This window comes from Urocampus carinirostris, chromosome 12 (genome assembly GCF_059441175.1).
Source record: "Urocampus carinirostris isolate Australia breed hairy pipefish chromosome 12, RoL_Ucar_1.0, whole genome shotgun sequence".
Lineage (NCBI taxonomy): Eukaryota > Metazoa > Chordata > Actinopteri > Syngnathiformes > Syngnathidae > Urocampus > Urocampus carinirostris.
The window spans coordinates 38852054-38876599 of record NC_142360.1 but is presented as its reverse complement, the minus strand read 5'-3'; the positions used below and the strand labels follow the sequence as shown (position 1 = coordinate 38876599).

The following is a 24546-nucleotide window of genomic DNA, read 5'->3' as shown; positions in this document are numbered from 1 at the left end:
CGCTCGGAAAGTGGGACTTCCGTGGCGAGCTATGTAAAACCTCACTTTCCCTCCATTAAATACTGATTTTTTTACGCGACTCAGAAGAATATGGAAACCGAGCATCCGCGGGAGAATGGAAGATGAATGAATCCGTGGTTCGCAAGTGTAGGAAGCTGAAAAACAGGCACTGAATCATCGAGCAAAGCAAAACAGTAAAAAAAAAAAAAAAAGACTCTTGAGACTCTGTTGTGCTGTCAGGACCAGAACGGAGACAGGACCCACTTGCGTTACATTTCTCACGAGTTTTATTAGAAGAAAGGAAAAAGGGTTGCGCCCACAATCCGGGGATTGCTGGACGCGGGAAGCAGGTCGCTCTGAAAGCGTAAGTCAGGGGTGTCAAACTCATTTTAACTCGGGGGCCACACGACAGAACAAACATTCTGTCGGGGGCCGGACTAGTAGATTAAAGAGAAAGAGAAAAGAGAGATAAAGAAATAAGAGAAAGAGGGAGGGATAAAGAGAGAGGGCAGGACAAAGAAAGAGAAAGAGAGAGAGGGAAAGAGCGTGAGAAACAAAAGATATAAAAAGAGAAGTCATGAGTGAGGGGGAAAGAAAAGGAGAGGAAGAAAGAAATCCAAAGAGATATAGAAAGACAAAAGGAGAGAAAAGAGAAAAGAAAGCGTGAAGGGTAGGAAGAGAGAAAGAGAAAAGAGAGAAAAGGAAAAAAGGAAGTTAGAGCAAAAGAGGTTAAAAGACACAGAGAGAGAAAGAGACAGAAAGCAACAAAGGAAGAAAAAAAGAGAGACAGAGAGAGTGAAAGAGACAGAGTGGGAGAAAAGGGGTGGAAAAGAAAGAGAGAGAGAGACAAATACAAGTACAGTGTCTTTGCTCGAGGCACCTGGCTTTGGCAACATCAAGTTGACATATTTCAACCTCCAGCTTGTTTTTCTCTTGCGCTTCTCTGAGTGTTGTCTCGCGGGCCGGATTCAATCCCTTAGCGGGCCTGATCTGGCCCGCGGGCCACCTGTTTGACACCTGTGGCGTAAGTGGATCTTCCGCGGCGAGCGGTGGCGGGAACGGAAAAACGGGTCAGAAGCCAGGACAGGAGAGCGAAAGCTGGGACGGGAGAGTAGACGTGATCAGGATCAAAACGGGTCGAAGCCGGGGGCCAGACGGGAGCAAAAAACACGTGGGAGTCAGGGTCGAAAAAGGCTTGCCTAGTGTTAACTGATGTTCGCAGACGGACTGACAAAAGGGGACAGATAGAAGTGGGTTTAAATAGGGACAGGGAGCCAATCAGAGTCCGAGAGAGTTGGCGCCAATTGAGCGGGCACCGGTGATTCCCATCGGTAGTCATGACATGTGTGTATCCCTACTGCGCTTTTCTTTAAAATGTTGTTTTATCTGTGCGTTTTACTTTGTGATCAATACCTAATTACACAACGAGCAAAATCAGTTTTGTATTTTCAAACATCACAATAAGACAGCCGCAGAGGGCGCCTGCACCCAATCATCAGGTGCGCCTTTCATATGCGTTAAATAAAACCAGCAACGAAGACCGCGCCTTTTATGGTTGTGTTTTTCCTGCCGGCTCCAGTGTATTTTGGCGTTTTGGCTTTTCTCTCATGTTTTTCTTTTTTAATTCAAATGCATACAGTGGAACCTCGCTAGTTCGTGGTTCCACTTTTGCGGGTTCAGAGCTTCGCGGGTCTAAAAAATATACCTTACCTTCTCAATAAAAGCATTTATTGACTTGAGCAAACGCGAGCTTATGTCAACTGAGGACACGGTGTGGACACTCTTATTGTGAAGGGGAGGGAGAGGCCCTGACACAATGCTTGGTCATGGTGAGTTACCGCTTGCCAGACATACAACATCTCATCTCATCTCATTAGCCGTACCGCTTATCCTCATTAGGGTCGCGGGGGGGGGGCTGGAGCCCATCCCAGCCATCTCCGGGCAGTGGGCAGGGGACACCCTGAACTGGTTGCCAGCCGATCGCAGGGCACACGGGGACAGACAACTCACTCGCTCATTTGCACTTAGGGACAATTTGGACCGGCCAATTCACCTGAAATGCATGTCTTTGGAACGTGGGAGGAAACCGGAGTGCCCGGAGGAAACCCACGCAAGCGCGGGGAGAACATACAAAATCCGCACAGGAAGTCTGGAGCTGGATTTGAACCCACGACAGGTTCCCATGACATGAACTGTGCCGCACAAGCGCTAACCACTGCGCCGCAGTGCTGCCCGTACATACAACATATTTTACTTTTTTTTTTTGTTATAACATGAATTTCACCCTCTCTCTCTCTCTACGCGTATTCTATATGCAGGGATCAGAATGGAGATTTTCATTTTCAGCTGAAATAGTCAGCGTCCAGGAATAAAACAGGGCGGAGCCCCCCCCCCCCAAAAAAAACCTGGGTTTTAGGCAATTTACTTGTCCAAAACCATGCTTATATTTATCATTTAAGTAACATTTTTAGAAGATTAAAATAATTTGCCCACATAACTGATTTTTTTGTAAATACTGCAAGATAAGTTCAAATGCAGTTCAGTCCCTGTAGCTTGTGCGACAATGCGGCCAATTTTTCTAACGGCCGCCAGGGTGCGCCAGAGCAATAAATGAAAGAGTGAGACAGTCGGATTTTGAATTTGTTTGCTACGCAAGAGAAAAAGTGAAAAAGTCGGAATGCCTTTGGGGTTCAAAAACAGCGGAAATCCGCGGATCCGCGGAAAATTCTGATCCCTGTATATGGTGTACTGTATACAGGGGGGGTATACGGTATACCTGTATATGTTTTTTTAAGCATTTTTGAAGGGGCGCCGCTACTTCGCGGATTTTCAGTTTTCGCGGGTGGTCTCGGTCCCCATTGACCGCGATAACCGAGGGATTACTGTATTCGTAAAAAAAAAAAAACATTTGGCCCAAGACATAATGTACAAAAACCCAATTTTCATGTACACTCCTGAAAAATGGATCCTTAGGAACGCACAATACACCGGTAACGATTTGCTCAAATGCACGGAGCGAAACAGGAAGCGAACGCGTAGACGAGCGACAATAGACAATGCGCTCGTGTTTTGTGTGTGTGCGTTGAGTGTTAATGAGAGGCCACCCTCTAGGCATAAACCCAGTTAATCACTCACTCAGTCTGCAGGAGGGACTGGCTCTGAGACTGGAAAACACACAGACACACAATTTCCCGGCGTAGCGCACGAACCCGTGTGCAAGCTCCCTAAAGTAATTACGCTTGGGAAATGGAGGTGCTGCCGAATGGGGGTGCGGGGGCAACCTGATATGCTATTAGAGAGGGTTTTGTGTGCGCGCTTGCACGTGTGTGTGCAAGGCCAATCTTCCGTGATTGAAAAAGAGGCTTAAAGCGTCATTTTGTACATTTCCTCTAGAAGTACGAGATAAAGAAAAAAATTTCACCATTTTTCTTGGCACAGTGAAATGTTAAGGTTGTGTATATAATAAAAAAACTATAGGTAATGGGGAAATTAATTTGATCTATTTTAAAGGATTTTATACATTTGACTATAAAGGATTTTATACGATTGACTACATCTAACATCTATTCAGTTTAATGTAATAAAGATATTCACTGACTGTGCTTTAAATGGTAAATGTGAACTCTTTACCAAATAAGACCGACAAACTAGCTGTGCTGGTGAAAAACATTAAATGAAATGAAATGATCTGCATTTCTATAGCGCTTTTCAAGTCAATGACTTCCCAAAGCGCTTTACAATGTGCTCCGCATTTCCCAATAGCGCCCTTGCAGCCATGTAAGGCGCTAACCAGCTTATTGGGGGTATTAGGGGTTCAGTGTCTTACCCAATGACACTTCGACATGTAACACGAACGAGCCGGGATTCGAACTGGGATCCCTTGATCCCAAGACGAGCGCTCTGAGCTACTGCCGCCCCATTAAAGCGCACAGGGAGTGCTGTTTGCTGTGTTTTACGGAAACGTGGCTCACGTCTAGCATCCCGGACGCTAACGTGGAGCTACCCGGAGCTACCCAGGCAGCGCTGTTAGACAGAGACACAAAAGCCTGCGGGAAGCGGAGAAGAGGTGGACACGTTAACACAAGGTGGTGTATCCCTGGGCACAAAGATCTCCATCTGCTGCAGGGTTGTCGAACTTTTGGCCTAGCGTGTGACGTCATCCACTCTGCTGTTGCTAAAATACAACACAGCACCCCAAGGCCATCCAGTTAATCTGTTAATAAACAACAAAAGGAGACTGCTGGAAGAGTGAATTTCCCTATGGGGATGAATAAAGTATATATCTATCTATCTATCCATCTATCTATTTTAAGTCTAATTAGATGACAAGCAGGGGCAGCACAGCAGCGCAGTGGTTAGCGCCTGTGTGGCACAGTTCTGAGGTCATGGGATCGAACCTGTATGGAGTTGACATGTTCTCCCCGTGCTTGTTGGGTTTCCTCCAGGCACTCCAATTTCCTCCCACATTCCAAAAACATGCATGTTAGGTTAATTGGCCGGTCCAAATTGTCCCTAGGTGTGAATGAGCGAGGGAGTTGTCTGTCTCTGTGTGCTGGCGACAAGTTCAGGGTGTCCGAAGATAGCTGGGATGGGCTCCAGCACCCCCGCAACCCTACTGAGGATAAGCGGTGCAGATAATGGTTGAATGGATAGATGACAAGCAGATTTTCCATTAGAATCCTTTCTTTTTTACTATGCTTTGTGAGTGTGACTAGTTTGCTTCCATAACTAGTGTATTTCTGTAGTACAGTGCTTAGCACATTCGCCTAACACGTGAAAGGTCCCACGATGGGCGCCACTTATTAAGGAGAGAACGTCATTGGGCGTCGCCCCAAAATATACGCAGAGAGGAGCTATGGCAGAAAGGGAACACGCTTTATTGCATTAGGAACATGTTCCCTTTCTGCCATAGCTCCTCTCTGCGTATATTTTGGGGCCACGCCCAACAACGTTTTCTCCAAAATAAGGAAATATATGTTGGGCTGGAGAGGGATGGGCCCAGGTAAAAGGTTCCCCTACGACCCTAGTGGTTAAGGGTTCCAAACAAACCAACACAATTTACAAGCGTACATATTTATCATAGATCAAGCTTCTTGATTTTGATCTAACTTCTTGATTTTGACCTAAAAATGGACCAGATCCATGCATTTAAATTTCATATTTCACATTTAATCCGGGTAGGCATGAGATATTTAGGCTTCAAATTGGCTCCAGGCAAAATAAAAAATAAATACAAACAAGTTGACCTTTTACAAAATAACACGTGTTTGCATAATTTCGCGTCTGACTGACTGCTAATGTGTGCGTGCAGCTCGGCGCATGCGGACGGGGGGTGGGCTCCAAATGTGTGTGTGGTGTGGCGGCACAGATTAGATGAGATTAAAGCCAGTCGGAGGATCAATTAGAGGCAAAACATCACAGGGTAACATTGCCAGCAACAATGAGATTAGCCCGAGGTGGAAGCGTGTCTTTTGTGTGTGCGCAAACACGTATGTGGGGAAGCGAAAAAGGACGGAGGGGGTGGTTTAGGAAACGCGCAGGAGACAAAGGACTGCCAGCATTTAAAGGATTACCGTGTGCTCCGTTTCAACTGAGGTCTTGTTTTGGGGGGGTTGGTTGGGAGATTAGCTCTTTGGATCAACTGATTATTGGACTGGCAAACAAAAAAACATGCTGAAACTGGGCAAACACTGCAGAATTTTAGTAAATGCCGTGACGTGTTCTCAAAAACTGTTCTGAACATTGACAGATGTAATATCACCCAGAGTGACTCAGTCAAAAATGTAGTTGTCATATTTGACCGTGATCCGTCCTTTCAAACACACGTTAAGAATATTACTAGAACAGCTTTTTTCCATCTTCGCAATATTGCTAAAATTCGCCCTATGCTGTCTCAGTCGGATGCAGAGATTATAATTCATGCGTTTGGTACCTCCCGTCTCCATTACTGTAATGCACTACTCTCCGGTCCCCCGAAGTCCAAAATCAAGAGCCTTCAGCTGGTACAAAATACTGCAGCATGGCTTTTAACTAAAACAAGAAAGTTGGATCACATGACCCCGATTTGAGCTAACTTGCATTGGCTCCCTGTTAGCTTAAGATGTGATTTTAAAGTTCTGTTGGTAGTATACAAAATCATGCATGGACTTGCTCCCTCATATCTTTCATATTGAATTTCCCCTTATGTTCCGGTTGGGAGCCTTCGCTCTGAAAATGCTGGTCTACTAGTGATCCCAAGAGCCAAGAAGAAATCCGCAGGTCAGACAGCGTCTCCATTGGGTCCTGGTGCTGTGGAATTCTCTGAATTCTGAAATTCGATCTACAACCTCAGTGGAACTGTTTGAATCTAGGCATAAAACACACCTCTATTGCATAGCATTTGAATAACCTATATTTTATATTGACAATATCTGTTTATTATTTGCCCTCATGTAGGTTTTAGATCAGGGGATGGTGTCATAATAGTCTGTAGTTTGCAATAGTCTGTGGTCTGTGCAGCCCTTTGAGACTCTTTGTGATTAAGGGTGTCACAAATAAACGTGACATGACGTGACTTGTTTTTGAGTTTTTCCTTCCCCTCATGTAGGTTTAAGATCAGGGGATGGTATCATAATAGTCTGTAGTTTGCAATAATCTGTGGTCTGTGCAGCCCTTTGAGACTCTTTGTGATTAAGGGCCAACCAAATAAACATGACTTGACTTGACATGTTTTTGAGTTTTTCCTTCCCCTCATGTAGGTTTTAGATCAGGGGATGGTGTAATAATTGTCCGTGGTTTGCAGTAATCAGTGGTGTGTGCGACCTTTTGAGACTCCTTGTGATTAAGGGCCAAACAAATAAACATGACTTGACATGTTTTTGAGTTTTTCCTTCCCCTCATGTAGGTTATAGATCAGGGGATGGTATCATAATAGTCTGTAGTTTGCAATAATCTGTGGTCTGTGCAGCCCTTTGAGACTCTTTGTGATTAAGGGCCAAACAAATAAACATGACTTGATTTGACATGTTTTTGAGTTTTTCTTTCCCCTACTGTAGATTTTAGATCAGGGGATGGTGTCATAATAGTCCGTAGTTTGCAGTAATCAGTGGTCTGTGCAGCCCTTTGAGACTCTTTGTGATTAAGGGCTATATAAATGACTCGCCATTTTTGGGTAATTTGTCAAAAGGTCCTTGGGTTGGGACACATTACCATCCATATTAGGAAATACTCTTAACACTCAAGATGAAGGATCGGGAAGTTTTGTGACACAAATAGAATATTTTGTTTTTTTTTTCCTTTTGAGAGAGCCATACCATTGATTTTAAGACAAATTTCAGCAAAACTGCTCTCCATACAAAATCTAATTTTACAGTGCGTTTTATTTCACCGAGTGATAAAATTAATGAAACAATAATCATAATAGGCCTCTGTCCCATATCAATAAATATACCAATATGTAAGGGTAACTTGACCGAAGGTCCTTGGGGTTGGGGTTTGTTTAGGCTCATAATGTTAGATCTATCCAAAGTTAGAAGTTTCAAACACATTATGAGTGTCACGGTTGCCACGGTGCCCAATTGGCCCGTGTGGCGCCAGCTGCGGCTTGTTGACAGATTAGCTTCCCTTTTATTTAAGCTCAGTGCTCTCGCTCTTTGTTTGTCAGTCCGTCAACGAACCTCTGCCCCGCAAGTCGTGGGTTTTGACTCCGTCCTGTTTCCTGTTGGTATTTGCTGTCCGGTATTGTTCCTGTTTATTTTGTCCTGTTTAATATCGTTTTCCAGTTTCGTTCCCCTCTATTTTTGTCCTGTTATTTATTCTCCCCAGTTTTCGTTCCCGTCTAGTTTGTCCTGTTTATTTTTTTATATCCTGTTTCAATATCAATCCTGTCTGTCCCGTCCGGTATTGACCCCATCTGTCCGATATCTACTCGGGTACTTGGTATCGATCTCGTCGGCCTCTGGCTTCCTATCATTTCACGCCAGACTGCTGCCTAACGTGCATGACTCCCCATTTCTTCTTGTCCTGTTTAATATCGGTTTCCAGTTTCGTTCCTGTCTATTTTTGTCCTAATTATTATTCTCTCCAGTTTTCGTTCCCGTCTAGTTTGTCCTGTTTATTTTTTGATATCCTGTTTCATAATTAATCCTGTCTGTCCCGTCCTGTCCGGTATAGACCCTCATCGGTCTCTGGCTTCCTGTCTTTCCACGCCAGACCGCTGCCTAACGTCCACGACTCCCCATTTCCCGTCAAATATAAGCTTGTGTGAGAAACGTCACGCGTTTGGGTCCTGATCCAGTTCTTGACATTGAGCTTACCTCGTCAACAATCTTTTTCTTGTAAGGCTCGGATGCATACTGTATACTCGAGCAACTAGTGTTTTATTTATGGCAGACGTAAATCTAATGGCCTCTTCCCCGGTTGTTTTTGCCGATCATGATCACGTACTAACCTAGTAACTATTAATCTTGTCACATGATCGGCGCTTGGCAGCGTGGGTAATAACCCGACATTGTAATGCTCCTTTTATTTGGTGATCTATCACGGTTGTCTATCTTATTGATCATCAATCATGAACAGTTTCCTGGCAAGAAGCCATAGGAATTCGCCGTGGTTATTCTACGGCTTTGATTATTTACGTCAGTGTTACAGCTTTAATGCGGTTGACAATGTTGAATTTATCGCTCTGATATGTTTTAATGATAGTGAAATATTCCTCAAGACGATCAACCAATGTTCCCTGTAAATTATCTTACGGGTCTGAGCGTTCACACAAAGTCGGTGAGCAACGCTTGAAACAACAGTGAGCAACGGCAATCCCAAGTGCGGCAACTAATTCATTATTAAACATGTTCAAAACTTGACATCACGCTACATTTTGCGGAGTTTCCGGCAATGCAAAATGATTTTTCTCTTTAATAATTCTTTCACAAGATATCCATTTCTTTTTATTTTCTGATATATTTTGTCCCATAATATTAACAATATTAAGATACAGAACTGTACTTAATCACATTTTTGAGTGGAAGTACAATGTTGGCAACAAGATTCACTTGATACAATTGGAAATGATTTGAATGCAACACAAACTTTTTCTTCTTTTTTCCGTGTTTTTTTTCTACTTTTTTAAAAATTCTCATTGTGTTTATTTTTTCCGAGCTGTTACTTTTTTCTTTTTGTTCTCTATTTACTTTTTTCCTACATTTCTTTCTTTTCTTTATTTCTGGCTTTTTTCTACATTTTTCCTTCTTTTTTCTCTTCCTTTTGTTTCTTTTTTCTTAGCTTTTCACTACTTTTTCATTTTGGTATTTTTTCTTTTTTGTTCTATTCCCCCATTCCTTTAAGTCATTTTGTGCATAATTTGAGCACTGAAAAAGCTGAGGTCAATCATGGACAATCCATCGCATCCACTACACAGCATTATCTCCAGACAGAAGAGCAGTTTCAGCGACAGACTGCTGTCACTGTCTTGTACTACGGACAGACTGAAGAGATCTTTTCTTCCTCATGCCATGAGGCTCTTTAACTCCACCCGGCAGAGTAAAGGCCCACATTAAACCACACCACCTACATTGGATATTACCGAATCTTACTGCAATATGTATTCTGTGTAGCACTATTTAGTTACTCTATATAACACGCTACAGTGGGCATTTGCACGTCACACTGGGTATTTGTATATTGTATTCTTTTGGCTTTATTATTGTACTGTTCTCAGCTCAGGGATGCTGCTGGAAATGTGAATTTCCCTTAGGGAATGAATAAAGTATCTATCTAATTTTACATCATATTTGGTCATGTTGGGATGAAAGAGGCAAAAACAACCCGAAGAGCCGTTTAGGACCCGAAAGAGCCGGTTCCTTTTAGTGAACCGAGCCGAAGAAGCCGGTTCTCGACAAACTCCACTAACTTTACTCAACTTCGTTCTCCTTCGACTCGACTTCAAAATACGGCATTTAGGACACAACATCGGGGGAACCCGTGTATTTTTACTTTTATGCACTGCAACTTTGACTTAAGTCGCTTCTTAATGAGTCATTTTGAGCCCTGATTTTTGTGCGCTGGCTAGATTTTCTTGTGCGCTGAGAATGTGCGAGCAGTGCGCAATTGCGCATGCGCGCAGTTTAGAGGGAACACTGATATCAACTATTGAAAATTACACCAATTGGAAGTCTAATGAAAAACAATGACGGTTTCTGATCGTGAAGGACATAAACAGGATCGTAACCTTCGAACATTCAAAGTTCTCCGTAACGTATTTTGTTCTATTTTGGCAGTCTCTCCATATTAGTAGATTTTGCTTATATTACTCGCGTTACTAGTGTTCTAAATGATTTAGACGCTCATGCTAGTGTTCTAGATCACAGGTTTCAAACAGGCGGCTAACGGGTCCGTCTGCGAACATCAGTTAACACTAGGCAAGCCTTTTTCGACCCTGACTCCCACGTGTTTTTTGCTCCCGTCTGTCCCCCGGCTTCGACCCGTTTTGATCCTGATCACGTCTACTCTCCCGTCCCAGCTTTCGCTCTCCTGTCCTGGCTTCTGACCCGTTTTTCCGTTCCCGACACCGCCACCGCTCGCCGCGGAAGATCCACTTACCCCACAGGTGTCAAACAGGTGGCCCGCGGGCCAGATCAGGCCCGCGAAGGGATTGAATCCGGCCCGCGAGACAACAACCAGAGAAGCGCAAGAGAAAAACAAGCTGCAGGTTGAAATATGTCAACTTGATGTTGCCAAAGCCAGGTGCCTCGAACAAAGACACTGTACTTGTATTTATTTCTCTCTCTCTCTCTCTCTCTCTCTCTCTCTCTCTCTCTCTCTCTCTCTCTCTCTGCCTCTCTCTCTGCCTCTCTCTCTGCCTCTCTCTCTGCCTCTCTCTCTGCCTCTCTCTCTCTCTGCCTCTCTCTCTCTCTGCCTCTCTCTCTCTCTGCCTCTCTCTCTCTCTCTCTCTGCCTCTCTCTCTCTCTCTCTGCCTCTCTGCCTCTCTCTGCCTCTCTCTCTCTCTCTGCCTCTCTCTCTCTCTGCCTCTCTCTCTCTCTGCCTCTCTGCCTCTCTCTGGCTCTCTCCCCCCCACCCCTTTTTTCCCCACTCTGTCTCGGTCTCTTTCACTCTGTGTCTCTCTTTTTCTCTGCTTTTGTTTCTCTTTCTCTTTCTCTTTGTCTCTTTCTCTCCCTGTGTCTTTTAACCTCTTTTGCTCTAACTTCCTTTTTACCTTTTCTCTTTTTTCTCTTTCTCACTTCATACCCTTTGCGCTTTCTGTCTCTTTTCTCTCCTTCCGTCTTTCTCTTTCTCTTTGGATTTCTTTCTTCCTCTCCCTTTCTTTTCCCCCTCTCTCACAACTTTTTATCTTTTGTTTCTCACGCTCTCTCCCTTTCTCTCTTTTTCTTTCTTTGTCCTGCCCTCTCTCCTTTTCCCTCCCTCTTTTTCTTATTTCTTTATCTCTCTTTTTCTTTCTCTTTAATCTACTAGTCCGGCCCCCGACAGAATGTTTGTTCTATCGTGTGGCCCCAGAGTTGTGCTAGGAGTTGAGGAAAAACACACAAAAAACGAAAGCTAGCTTCGCTCACCATGATGTAATGACGTTGCATCTCCGACTTCTCACTGGCCAGCTTGTCACATTCCAGCTTCAGGCTGTGGGGGAAACAAGGCAAGCATAGTCAGCAGTGGTCACATCATCCCTCGTCGGCAATGTTCCCTCTAAGCTGCGTGTGTGCGCAATTGCACTCAACCCAGAGCTTTTCCGCGCACAAGAAAATCTAGCTAGCTCACAAAAATCAGGGCTCGAAATTGCTAATTAAGAAGCCAATTAAGTCAAAGTGACAGTGCATGAAGGTAAAAATACACGGGTTCCCCTGACGTGGTGTTCTAAATGCGGTATTTGGAAGTCAAGGTCGAAATAGAACGAAGTTGAGTAAAGTCAGTCGAGTTTTTCGAGAACCGGCTTCTTCAGCTCGGCTCACTAAAGAGAACCGGCTCTTTCGGGTCCCAAACAGGTTGTTTTTGCTTCTTTCATCCCTATATGACCAAATATTATGTAAAATTATGCACAAAATGACTTAATGGAAGGGGGCGAAATGGAACAAAAAGAAAAAAAATACCAAAATGAAAAAGTAGTGAAAAACTGAGAAAAAAAGAAACAAAAGGAAGAGAAAAAAGAAGGAAAAAATTAGAAAAAAGCCAGAAAAAAAGAAAAGAAAGAAACAAAGGAAAAAAAGTAAATAAAGAACAAAAAGAAAAAAGTAACTGCTAGGAAAAAATAAACACAATAAGGTTTTTTTAAAAGGAATTTTAAAAAAAAGTAGAAAAAAACAGGGCAGCACGGCGGCGCAGTGGTTAGCGCGTGTGCGGCACAGTTCTAAGGTCTTGGGAACCTCTTGTGTGGGTTCAAATCCAGCTACCGGACTTCCTGTGCGGAGTTTGTATGTTCTCCCCGTGCTTGCGTGGGTTTCCTCCGGGCACTCTGGTTTCCTACCACATTCCAAAGACATGCATTTCAGGTGGATCGTCACTAGGTGTGAATGAGCGAGCGAGTTGTCTGTCCCTGTGTGCCCTGCGATTGGCTGGCAACCAGTTCAGGGTGTCCCCTGCCCACCGCCCGATGATTGCTGGGATGGGCTCCAGCACCCCCGCGACCCTACTGAGGATAAGCGGTGCAGCTAATGAGATAATCTTGTTGCCAACATTGAACTTCCACTAAAAAAATGTGATTAAATACAGTTGTGTATCGTGCAACCGACTCAATAAGCCCCCAAAAATGTTTTTAGTATTTTGCGACAAAATATATGAGGAAATAAAAAGAAATGGATATCTTGTGAAAGAATTGGAAGAACAAACGACGTTTGTAGGCCGTACAACTTTTGCAATCGTACGTGAGTCAATTCATTCAAAAGAGAAAAATCGTTTTGCATTGCCGGAAACTCAACAAAATGTAACTTGATGTAAAGTTTTGGACATGTTTGATCATGACTTAGTTGCCACACTTGGGATTGCTGTTGCTCAATGTTGTTTCAAGCGTTGGTCACCGACTTTGTGTGAACGCTCAGACCCCTGGAAGATTAGAGGGAACATTGGTCACGGGTCCTTAATCTGCAGGCAAATTTTGAGAATAGTTTGTCATGATTACTGATGCATGACCTAAGTCTGCCGATTGTCTGCTTGTCTCTTTTTAAACCCCCTGTCATCCGTTGTCAGTCCGTCTGCGAACCTCAGCTCCTGCTAGGCAAGCCTTTTCGACCCTGACTTTCTCCTGGCCTGATTCCTGTTTGATTCTTGGCTCCGACCCCTTTTCTGAACCTGACTACGTTTTTGCTACCCCGTCCTGGCCATCGATCTGTTTTTCCACCGCTCTAGACACTGCCTTCGCTCGCCACGGAAATACCACAAATGACGTTTGTAGGCAACCTTTGCAGCAATACATGAGTCAATTCATTCAAAAGTGAAATTTTTCTTTGCATTGCCGGAAACTAATTTGATGTCAAGTTTTGGACATGTTTGATAATGATTTAGTTGCCACACTTGGGATTGCCGTTGCTCACTGTTGTTTCAAGCGTTGCTCACCGACTTTGTGAGAACGCTCAGACCCGTAAGGAAAATGACAGGGAACATTGATCGTCGGCCATCGTTCCCGCCCCCGTCCTGACCTTCGGTATCGTGAACGGAATCCGGTAAGAAACCACCGTGCTAAAACGCCCGCTTTCCGAACCAGAAAACCGGGAAAACTAAATATAGCACAGGCCATTAGCCGTAATCACGTCACGGCAAAAAAAGGAGGACGCGTCAACAAGTCAGCCAGATGGTAAAATGAACACGACAGGGGGGAAAGAAAAATCACCCTGCGTGCGTTTGATTGAAAGAGCCGGTGCAGACACGCCGGGCTGAGAAGGTGTGAGCCCACGTGTGGATAGATGACTCTGGGATGTTGTAAAGATATGCGCCTGGCAGATAGATCTAAGAAATCTTGAAGTGATAACTGATTTGTAATACCAATAAAGTGTGATGATTAAAACTGAAAGAATATATAGATTTACAGTGGAACCTGTTTTCGAACGCCTCTCAGTTCGAACAAATCGGTGTTCGACCAAAAATGTCGAGAAATTCTTGCTTCGCTGTTCGTTCAAAAAAATCGGAGTTCGAACGCCGGTACGCTAGGGTGCGATGCGGAGCGGCGTACGGGTGTTTTAGCCCCTAATTATGCCTCCGAAGAAGGTCGGTGCAAGCGGGACAGGTGAAAAAAGACAAGTTGTCTGTACAACTATTGCCTTACCAGCTCAGTAGCCTAGATGGTAGTGTGCCCGCTTTGAGACTGGGAGGTCGCTGGTTCGCGCCTCGGCCGAGACATACCTAATTGGTATAATGGCGGCGCCCTCTGTTGGCTGCGGCTGCATCGACTCGCTACAACGGGTCAGGTGTATCGACATTTCGTTCTGTGTACATTGTTACAAAGAATGACAATACAAAGGAAATTAGGAAATTAAAGACATAATAGCTAAATATGAAAGAGGTGTACGAATTTCCGATCTTGCTAGGGAATACAGCGTGGCTAAATCTACTATCAGTATGATAGTCAAGAATAAGGAGGCTGTGAAATCGAGTGATGCGGCTAAGGAAGTTAGCGCTATAAGCAGGCAACTGCTGCAAGTTTTGGAAGAGGTTGAAAAACTTTTGATGATTTTTCTCTCCCCACCGTCCACCTGCGCCTTCTGCTGACCACCACAAAGGTAAGAAATCCTATTCATAATCCTTTTTTAAAAATTTTTTTACACGTTCATGTTAGCGTAATCTTTCGTACGGAAGATTACGCTAACGCGAACGTACGATTAGCCTGGGTTAGCTTCATGTTTACGTTCATGGTAAACATTCAGGGTGTTGGAACGGATTAAAACGATTTTACATTACTTTCAATGGGAAAAACGATTTCGGTGATTGAACAAATCGGTTTTCGAACAGGGTTCTGGAACGGATTATAGTCGAGAACCCAGGTTCCACTGGGGGGGTTGGGCGATGCCCCCCCCAAAGCTCCTGGGTTTTAAGCAATTTACTTGTCCAAAACCATGCTTAAATTAATAATGTAACATCTTTAGAAGATTTAAATAACAAAATAATTTGCCCACATACCTGTTTTTTTTTTGTATATACTGCAAGGTCAGTTCAAATGCAGTTCAGACCCTGCAGCTTGTGCAACGATGTGGCCAATTTATGCAATTTTTCTAACGGCCACCAGGGTGCGCCAGAGCAATAAAGGAAAGAGTGAGACAGTCTGATTTGTTTGCTACGCAAGTGAAAAAGTCGGAATTCCGACTATAGTCGGAAAAATCACATCCCTGTTTACAGGCTGGCATTGGCTGAAGCGGCAAAACAAAGCCTGCAATTGGCCGAAAAAGATGAATGCGTATAGCACGTGGTTGACGGCATACAGAAAGCATTTTTTTACTATTCTGTATTTGTAAATATTTTATTCTCCTAGATTTACTAAACTCACGGATATAAGAGGACCACAGCTGCACATTATTATTGAACACAACGACTTCGGTGAGCTACTTTGGCTATATATTTTCCCTGTATCTTGTTTCAGACTGAACTCGATGTTTCTGTGATAAGCGGTGCAGATAATGGATGGAATGGAGTGTCTATTTTTAAATTAAACTCAATACCAAGTGTTTATTGTCATATGCACAGTAAAGTTGCGAGCGAAAATAGAAACTAAGGAATGGTTGGCATTTCTTGAATCAAAAGACTTTAACCTTCCGAATGATGGAACGAGGCATTTGAGTGACATCGTACGGACACCGGATCCGCACGTGTCTACGACACGTATTTGCTTCTTTGCAAGCTTTGGGAATGTTAAGGGGGTCATAAGTTGGACTGAACTATCTGACTGTTTTGTCCACGTTCCCATTGTAGCGCCTTATAATCCGGTGCGCCTTATGTATGTCAAAAATAGGACCAAAAACTATTTTTTCGGGGTGCGCCCTATAACCCGGTGCGCCTTATAGTGCGGAAAATACGCTATTTGATTTATTCCGTTTTCTTCTTTCCTCTAAAGCACACATTTTACCATCAGGTGCTTTGTAGGTTTTTCCTCATGAATTTCCAAAGCTTCTACCTTCACTTCTTGTTTATTCACAATCTCTTCCTTGTTGATTGACATTCTGGGCAATATCATGTTCCCGCTGAGAAGCATCTCATCGACTTCCTGCTTTCAACGTGCGCGATTGTCGGCTTTGTGGTGTGTTGTCATGGCAACCGTCTCCCCCCCACCACCATCCGCTGCCAATGTACTTTGGATCGGCGATGCGCTTTCTGCGATAGGCGCTCATCAGCCAGCGGGCATGCACCGCTGCTTCTCCAAAGACATTTTGATGGAGTTTTATTGCCGATTCTTCCGTTTCTGAATCGCTTGCGCTGTCATCTTTATTTTGATGGATGTAATCCCTGATCTATTTATGCACGGGACTGAAGGAAAGGGGAATTAGGAGGACTGGGAGGAGAAGGGGGAATAAGACAGCGACGGATAGAATTGCTGCTGCTGTACCCAGGGGAGCGCCTGTTGTAAATTTGCCTTTTAAAGGCTTCCGCATATACAGCGTTTCACTACAAAGCTTCCTCTGTGACTGCACTGTTGTAACCCCTCCCCCTACCGAGTCAACAGGCACGAAAAAATGAGGTAACTAACGCGTGAATTATAATCTCCGCATTGGACTGCTCAGATAGGACGCACTGTGTTAAATAGGGTGAAATGACATCTGAGCCCTTTAGTGTTACCTGTGGTGTTCCGCAGGGTTCTGTACTTGGCCCCCTTCTTTTCAGCATTTGCATGCTTCCTTTAGGTATAATATCGGTTTTCATTGCTACGCAGATGACACTCAAGAATATCTTCCAATGGAGGAATCTCCCACACTAAAATGTGGAAATTTGGAAGCCTGCCTCACTGAGATTAAAAAAATGGATGTCACTCAACTTCTTGTTCCTTAACTCTGAAAAGACCGAAATGTTAGTTATTGGTCCATCTAAATGTCGTGACTTGTTCTCAAAAACTGTTCTAAATATTGACAAATGTAATATCACCCAGAGTGACTCGGTCAAAAATTTAGGTGTCATATTTGACCCCGATCTTTCCTTTCAAACACATGTTAAGAATATTACTCGAACAGCTTTTTTCCATCTTCGCACCATGGCTAAAATTCGCCCTATGCTGTCTCAGTCGGATGCGGGTGTTATAATTCATGTTACATCCCGTCTCAATGACTGTAATCCACTACTCTCCGGTCTCCCGAAGTCCAAAATCAAGAGCCTTCAGCTGGTACAAAATGCTGCAGCCAGGCTTTTAACTAAGACAAGAAAGTTGGATCACATGACCCCGATTTTAGCTAACCTGCATTGGCTCCTTGTTTAGCTTAAGATGTGATTTGAAGGTTCTGTTGGTAGTATACAAAATCATGCATGGACTTGCTCCCTCATATCTTCCACATTTAACTTCCCCCTATGTTACGGTCCGGAACCTTTGCTCTAAAAATGCTGGTCTACCGGTGTTCCAAGAGCCAAGAAGAAATCCGCAGAATGTTCTCCATTCGGGACTTAGTTCTGTGGAATGCTCTTCCCCCTGAAATTCGATCTGCAACCTCAGTGGAAATGTTTAAATCTAAGCTTAAAACACACTTCTACTCTATAGCATATGAATAACCTATACTTTTCGTGGACAATATCTCTGTATTATTTGTAATTGCAACATCCTTTGCTGTCTGGTAATCCTGAAAGGGGGATGCCACATATTTTCCTCATCTTGAGGTTTTTCCATTGCCCTCATGTCGGTTTTAGATCAGGGGATGGTGTCATAATATTCTGTAGTTTGCAATTGTCTGTGGTCTGTGCGGCGCTTCAAGACTCCTTGTGATTAAGGGCCAAACAAATAAAGATGACTTGACATGTTTGAGTTTTTCCTTGCCCTCATGTAGGTTTTAGATCAGGGGATGGTGTAATAATAGTCTATAGTTTGCAATAGTCTGTGGTCTGTGCAGACCTTTGAGACTCTTTGTGATTAAGGGCGTCACAAATAAACATGACTTGACTTGATGTTTTTGAGTTTTTCCTTGCCCTCATGTAGGTTGCAGATCAGGGGATGCTGTCTACAAAGTCTGTGGTTTGCAATAATCTGTGGTCTGTGCAGCCCTTTGAGAGTCTTTGTGATTATGGGCCAAACAAATAAACATGACTTGAGTTGACGCTGAGATTCTTGGGTTTTTCCTTGCCCTCGTGTAGGTTTTAGATCAGGGGATGGTGTAATAATAGTCTGTGCTTTGCAATAATCTGTGGTCTGTGCAGCCCTTTGAGACTCCTTGTGATTAAGGGTGTCACAAATAAACATGACTTGACTTGACTTGAAAAAAGACCCAAAGGAAAATAAAATGGCTGAGTATGTTGCAAAGACCTTTAAGAAAAACAAAGGGACCTACATCAAGGTAGAAATACACTCACTCGTCTTTCATCCATCTTCTCTACGGACGATGCAAATGTATCAAAAACAAATACAAAAAAACAGGAAATATGTCAACCTGCACAAAACCAAAGACATCTCGCACCTTTCAGAACTGCCATAAAAGACATCATCTAACAACTCTAGAATTTTACAACAAAATGCGTCGATTAGGAACCAAAAAGGTAGCTTGACTTCAAAAGGAGACGCGTACAAAGGGACAAATCAACGACATCAAATCATCAAAGAGTAAATTTGCTATTGTGGCCTTAATCACATGATACAGATGCCTCAAAGCTGTGCAACTTGCGTCCACATCGTCATGCTTAGGATCAAAAATAAGTACAATGACTTCAAAGAGAGACGCATATAAAAGGACAAATCAATTAGATGACATCATCAAATGACAAATTTGCTTTGGTAGAGTCACGGTTGCCATGGCGCCCAACTGGCCCCGCCCATGTGGCACCAGCTGCAGCTTGTTGACGGATTGGCTCCCTGTCAGTATTTCAACTCTGTCCTGTCAGTCCCCTTTTGTCCTGTCGGTCCATCTGCGAATCTCCGTTTTTACACGGCAAGCCCTTTCTCGCCTGTCCTGTGTTTTTGCTCTTGTTTTTCTCCCGCTACGATCTGTTTGATCTCAACCACGTCTACTCTCCTCTCCTGGTTTTCGACTTTTTCCGTTCCCGACACCGCCATCGCTCGCCACGGAGGTGCCACTTCCGAGTCTGAGCAACCTACTCCCCACGACCAACGATCTTCGGATCGTGTGTGCACTCCTTTCCCTTTTTCTTAATAAAACTGTGAGAAACGTTACGCGAGTGGGTCCTGCCTCTGTTTTGGTCCTGACAGGTAGCTGTAATTATATGATAGCGAAGTATCAAAGCTGTGCACCTTGCACAACTATGGATCAGGGTTACACCTTTTTAATAGCCAAACTGAAGAAATTTTTAAGGAATTTCAAAGCCAATTTTTCAATGGATGCCTTTTAGTACCATTTAAGGAAGAAATCCAGGGTGATAGATAGATAGATAGATATCTAGATAGATAGATGTCTAGATAGATAGATGTCTAGATAGGTGTCTAGATAGATGGATAGAGGTCTAGATAGATAGATGTCTAGAGAGATAGATAGATGTCTAGATAGATAGATGTCTAGAGAGATAGATGGATAGATAGATGTCTAGATAGATAGCATAGATACATTCGATAGATAGAGATAGATGTCTATATTGATGTCTAGATAGGTGTCTAGATAGATAGATAGATGTCTAGATAGATACATGTCTAGATGTCTAGATAGATGTCTAGATAGATGTCTAGATAGATGTCTAGATAGATAGATGTCTAGATAGATGTCTAGATAGATAGAGGTCTAGATAGATATCTAGATGTCTAGATAGATAGATGTCTAGATGTCTAGAGAGATAGAAAGATAGATGTCTAGATAGATAGATGGATAGTTGTCTAGATAGATAAATAGATGTCTAGATAGTTGGATGTCTAGATAGATAGCATAGATACATTCGATAGATATAGATGTCTTGATTGATGTCTAGATAGGTGTCTAGATAGATAGATAGATAGATAGATGTCTAGATAGATACATGTCTAGATGTCTAGATAGATGTCTAGAGAGATAGATAGATAGATAGATATGTTATTCATCCCCTTAGGGAAATTCACACTTCCATCAGTATCCTTGTGTTGAAAAATGAAAATAAAATAAAAGATATAGAATACAAAAATGCCCAATATAACGTTTTGCTGTAGAGTATTTAAATAGTGCTACGTAAAATACACACTGAAATAAAAAGAGGGTAATATGCAAATGTGGGGGTGGGCTTTAATGTGGGCTTTTACTCCCCCGGGTGGAGTTAAAGAGCCTCATGGCATGAGGAAGAAATGATCTCCTCAAGCATTTTCAAGGATTTCAAATCATGGTTCTTCACGAATACATTATGCTAGGGCCGTCAATTCTTCTCACCTGTGGTATTGTGCTTGGAGGAACTGGAACTCGTCCTTGATCCTGTCACAGGAGTCGGATGTTGTGAATTTCAGCTGCTGCGATGAAGCCTGCAAAGGGAGGAAAAACGGAATCATCTGGCTGGAGTGGAGAAAATAATTACAGACAGGAACGCGGGAATTGAGCGGAATTTAATAGAAGGTCTCAGGCCAGTGATCAGCAAAATAAATTGCGAGCCGGTGTGGAGCACATGCAAACACAGATTGTTTTTTAATGTTCCCGTCTAACCTGCAATGACTCATGGATAAAAACATTGCAGAAATTGCTAGTAAGAGAATTACGAGATACCTTCATTTTTGTGTGATTTTCAATCGGTTCAGAACTCATTTGGATTAGACATGGCATCTCACCGAAAGTTTGCTGGCCTACAATCTGTGAATCTGTCCGTCAAGAACCAGAAACGGACACAGGACCCACTTGCGTTTGTTTTATCTAGAAGGAGGACAAGGCTGGGACCCACGATCCGGTGATCGTCGGTCACGGGTAGCAGATCGCTCGAGCGAAGGGGAGAACAGATCGATGGCCGGGACGGTGGAGCAAAAACGTAATCGAGTTCAGAAAAGGGGTCGGAGCCGGTAATCAAACAAGAATCAGGACAGGAGAAATTTGGGGTCGAAAAGGCTTGCCTAGCAGGAGCTGAGGTTCGCAGACGGACTGACAACGGGTGACAGGAAGACGGGGGTTTACAAAGAGATAAGCAGCCAATCAGCGTCCGAGGCATGACAGACATCATGACAGTCAATGCTAGGTAGAATGCATGTTTGATGCTGACGATTGCTCTTTTAGTCTGATTTCCTTGCTTTGTAAGCAATATAGTAGAGCTGGACAATGTATACAAGTATTTGATTAAGCACACATTTTACCATCAGGTGCTTTGTAGGTTTGCCCTCATGAATTTCCAAAGCTTCTACCTTCACTTCTTGTTTATTCACAATATCTTCCGTTTTTGGCAGTCACCGCCTGGATTCAGAGCACATTTTTAACTATGCACTGGTGGGGTTGACTCAGCCACTAGCATTATTGTCTAGTTGCAGAAGCTAGCATGAGGCGATATGGAACGCAAATATATAAAGACAATGCCCATGGATCTGTGGGATTTGTCATCAAACTGTTCTAATTTTAAAAGGGAAAAAAATCAAACCTGGTTGGTTGATCGTTATTAAATGAAATTAATTATACATCACGACTATGACAGTGTCTGAAACTCATGAGTAAAAGTTAGCGGACAGCAGGGCAGACGACTCTGAAAAGTTGCCTGCCCCATTTCAGGAATCCAGCACCACTCAGGAATCCAGCACCACTCATCATAAAAGGAGACTGTGTAGAGAGAGTCCACTCGTTCAAATTCCTGGGCGTGCACATCTCCGACGACCTCTCCTGGTCTGCAAACACCAGAGCGGTGGTAGGGAAGGCCCAGCAGCGACTGCACTTCCTGAGATTGCTCAGGAAAAATAACCTAAAACAGCAGCTGCAGGTGTCCTTCTACAAAGCCACAGTGGAGAGCATCCTAACATACTGCATCACGGTGTCGTATGCTTGGTGCACAGCAGCAGACAGGAAAAAGCTCCAGAGGATCATCAAAACAGCCCAGAGAATCGTCGGCTGCTCTCTGCCCAGTCTGGAGGACATTGCCTGCTCTCGCTACCTCAGCAGAGCAGAAAACATCATCAAGGATTTTTCTCACCCCGGCCACCATCTCTTCGACCTGCTGCCTTCCGGCAAGCGCTACAGGTCACACAAAGCAAAAACGAACAGACTCAGAGACAGTTTCTTCCCCACAGCCATTACCACCCTAAACAGACACCGCACAAAAAACTGAAAACTGTTGCAAAAAAACTACCTCACACGTATGTAAAATGGTACTCACGTACATGCTGTCTGCACTATGTTTGTTCACTGCTCAAACAGACACCGCACAAAAAAAAACAACTTAAAACTCGTGCCAACACTACCTCATACGAATATAATGTTACTCATGTCTTGTTCTTGCACATGTCGACTGCACTACGTTTAATGCTCAAATTGCACAATGTCTGACCATTTCCTGTTTCATTTTTGCACTATGATGACTTTGCACCAAATGCAATATTGCACAACCGTTACGATACCAACGTTATCACGACAACCCTGTATGTAACATCCCACATGCCGACATTTCTTGTGTAAATACCATGTAAATTATAACTATAGCCTTATCCCCCTTGTCTTATAACATTATCTTCTCTGTTCCTTTATCTTCTTGCTCATACCTCACTATGAATGTGTAAAACTGGACTGTCATGCCCAATTTCGTTGTCACAATATGTTAGCCCATTTGTAACAATGACAATAAAGGTATATTCTATTCTATTCTATTCATTTTTCACAACTTGAAACGCAATAAGACGACTCATCGCAAAAAAACGCACTGTTGGAAAGTAATAAGGATTGATCATCAGAATATATAACAGAACAACACTTTAAACATTTATTTTATAATAAATCTACGTAAAACATTCATTGCATGTATAGGACATTGCTGTTTTCCATCTGCCATCAGTATACACCTGTCTTGACTCATCTTCATTCATGCAATGTTTGCTACAAATCACGTGAACTCCTCTTTCCACAATGCTTTTAATGTACGTTTACGTTTTGTAGCGTCATCAATTTTGTTAGCTTCTTTTGAATCTTTCCTCTGGGGCTGAGGTTTTGGCTAGATTCCAAACCACTTCAGTTATTCGATGCAGCCTTCTGATTGGCTGCCGAGTATGCAAATTGCCAAACGAACCGAAAATCCGAACTTTCCAAACCGAACCAAGATTTTGAAATTGTAATAAAGCAAACGTTTAAGAAAAATCTTTCATTTTTCTTCTTTTTTTTTTTTTCCTTGAAAAAGTTGTCGACCAGATGACCCGATCAAAGAGATCAAAGCCAGGAGAGAAGGCTTACCACGTGTTGTGAGTCATCATTTGATTCATATTTAGTTTCTTTTGTCTTTTATTAGCATATTTGCTATTGGAGTAATCCAAAAGTAATTGAAAGTAATCCAGTTTAAGTAACCCTACCCAACCCCGACTATTTCATGAAACTGTGAAAATATATAACTTTTGCTTTTTTCATATATTCCTTCTCATAAATTATATTTCACTTATTTTCCATGTACTAACCTTTTTCATTGCATTTTTATTATGACTTAAGCCAGTTTTTAAGCACTATGTTGTATTTTTTTGCCTATTTATCCTCAGGGTTGGGTAGGGTTACTTTAACTGGATTACTTTTAATTACTTTTGGATTACTCCAATACCAAATATGTACCGGAGATCAAAGAGATCAAAGCCAGGAGAGAAGGCTTACCACGTGTTGTGAGTCATCATTTTATTCATATTGAGTTTCTTTTGTCTTTTATTAGCATAGTTGCTATTGGAGTAATCCAAAAGTAATTGAAAGTAATCCAGTAAAAGTAACTCTACCCAACCCTGTGTACTAGCTGTCCAAAGTAGTTTGTCAGAGCCTCAAACGGCAACCAAGAACAAGAACTCTTTCATCACGCATTACTTTAACTGGATTACTTTCAATTACTTTTGGATTACTCCAATACAAAATATGTACCGGAGATCAAAGAGAAAAAAGCCAGAAGAGAAAGCTTACCACGTGTTGAGAGTCATCATTTTATTCATATACAGTTTCTTTTGTCTTTTATTAGCATAGTTGCTATTGGAGTAATCCAAAAGTAATTGAAAGTAATCCAGTAAAAGTAACTCTACACAACCCTGTGTACTAGCTGTCCAAGGTAGTTTGTCAGAGCCTCAAACGGCAACCAAGAAGAACTCTTTCATCACGCTTGACTGAGGGGGTTTGTTGTCATTGTAAATCTGACCACATTTATACGCGACCTGCTTGTGTAAACCCGACTAAGAGCAAAATCCATTATTTCTCAGTAGTGCGCGTAATGGCTCACATGGGAGAAGGTGGCATTTCCCACTGAATCGGGCACGCCGCTATTAAGAATGACTTCTCTGCCCCCTTTCGAAAATCGGGCCCCGAAGCATTCAAAGGAGCGTGGCCGGGGAACATGAACACAATGGACTGAACT

At 42.9% G+C, this 24546-nt stretch overlaps 1 protein-coding gene across 2 annotated transcripts in view; it reads right to left on the bottom strand.

Annotated features, from left to right (window-relative positions):
- Positions 1–24546, bottom strand: part of tle5 (TLE family member 5, transcriptional modulator) — a 90226-nt gene that overhangs the window by 22655 nt on the left and 43025 nt on the right. For both annotated transcript variants that reach the window (XM_088349137.1, XM_088349136.1), the window contains exons 2-3: positions 20433–20521; positions 11544–11607 (exon numbers count right to left, since the gene is read on the bottom strand). In XM_088349137.1, coding sequence (XP_088205263.1) covers positions 11544–11607; positions 20433–20521 — 153 coding nt within the window. The remainder of the gene's footprint in view (positions 1–11543; positions 11608–20432; positions 20522–24546) is intronic.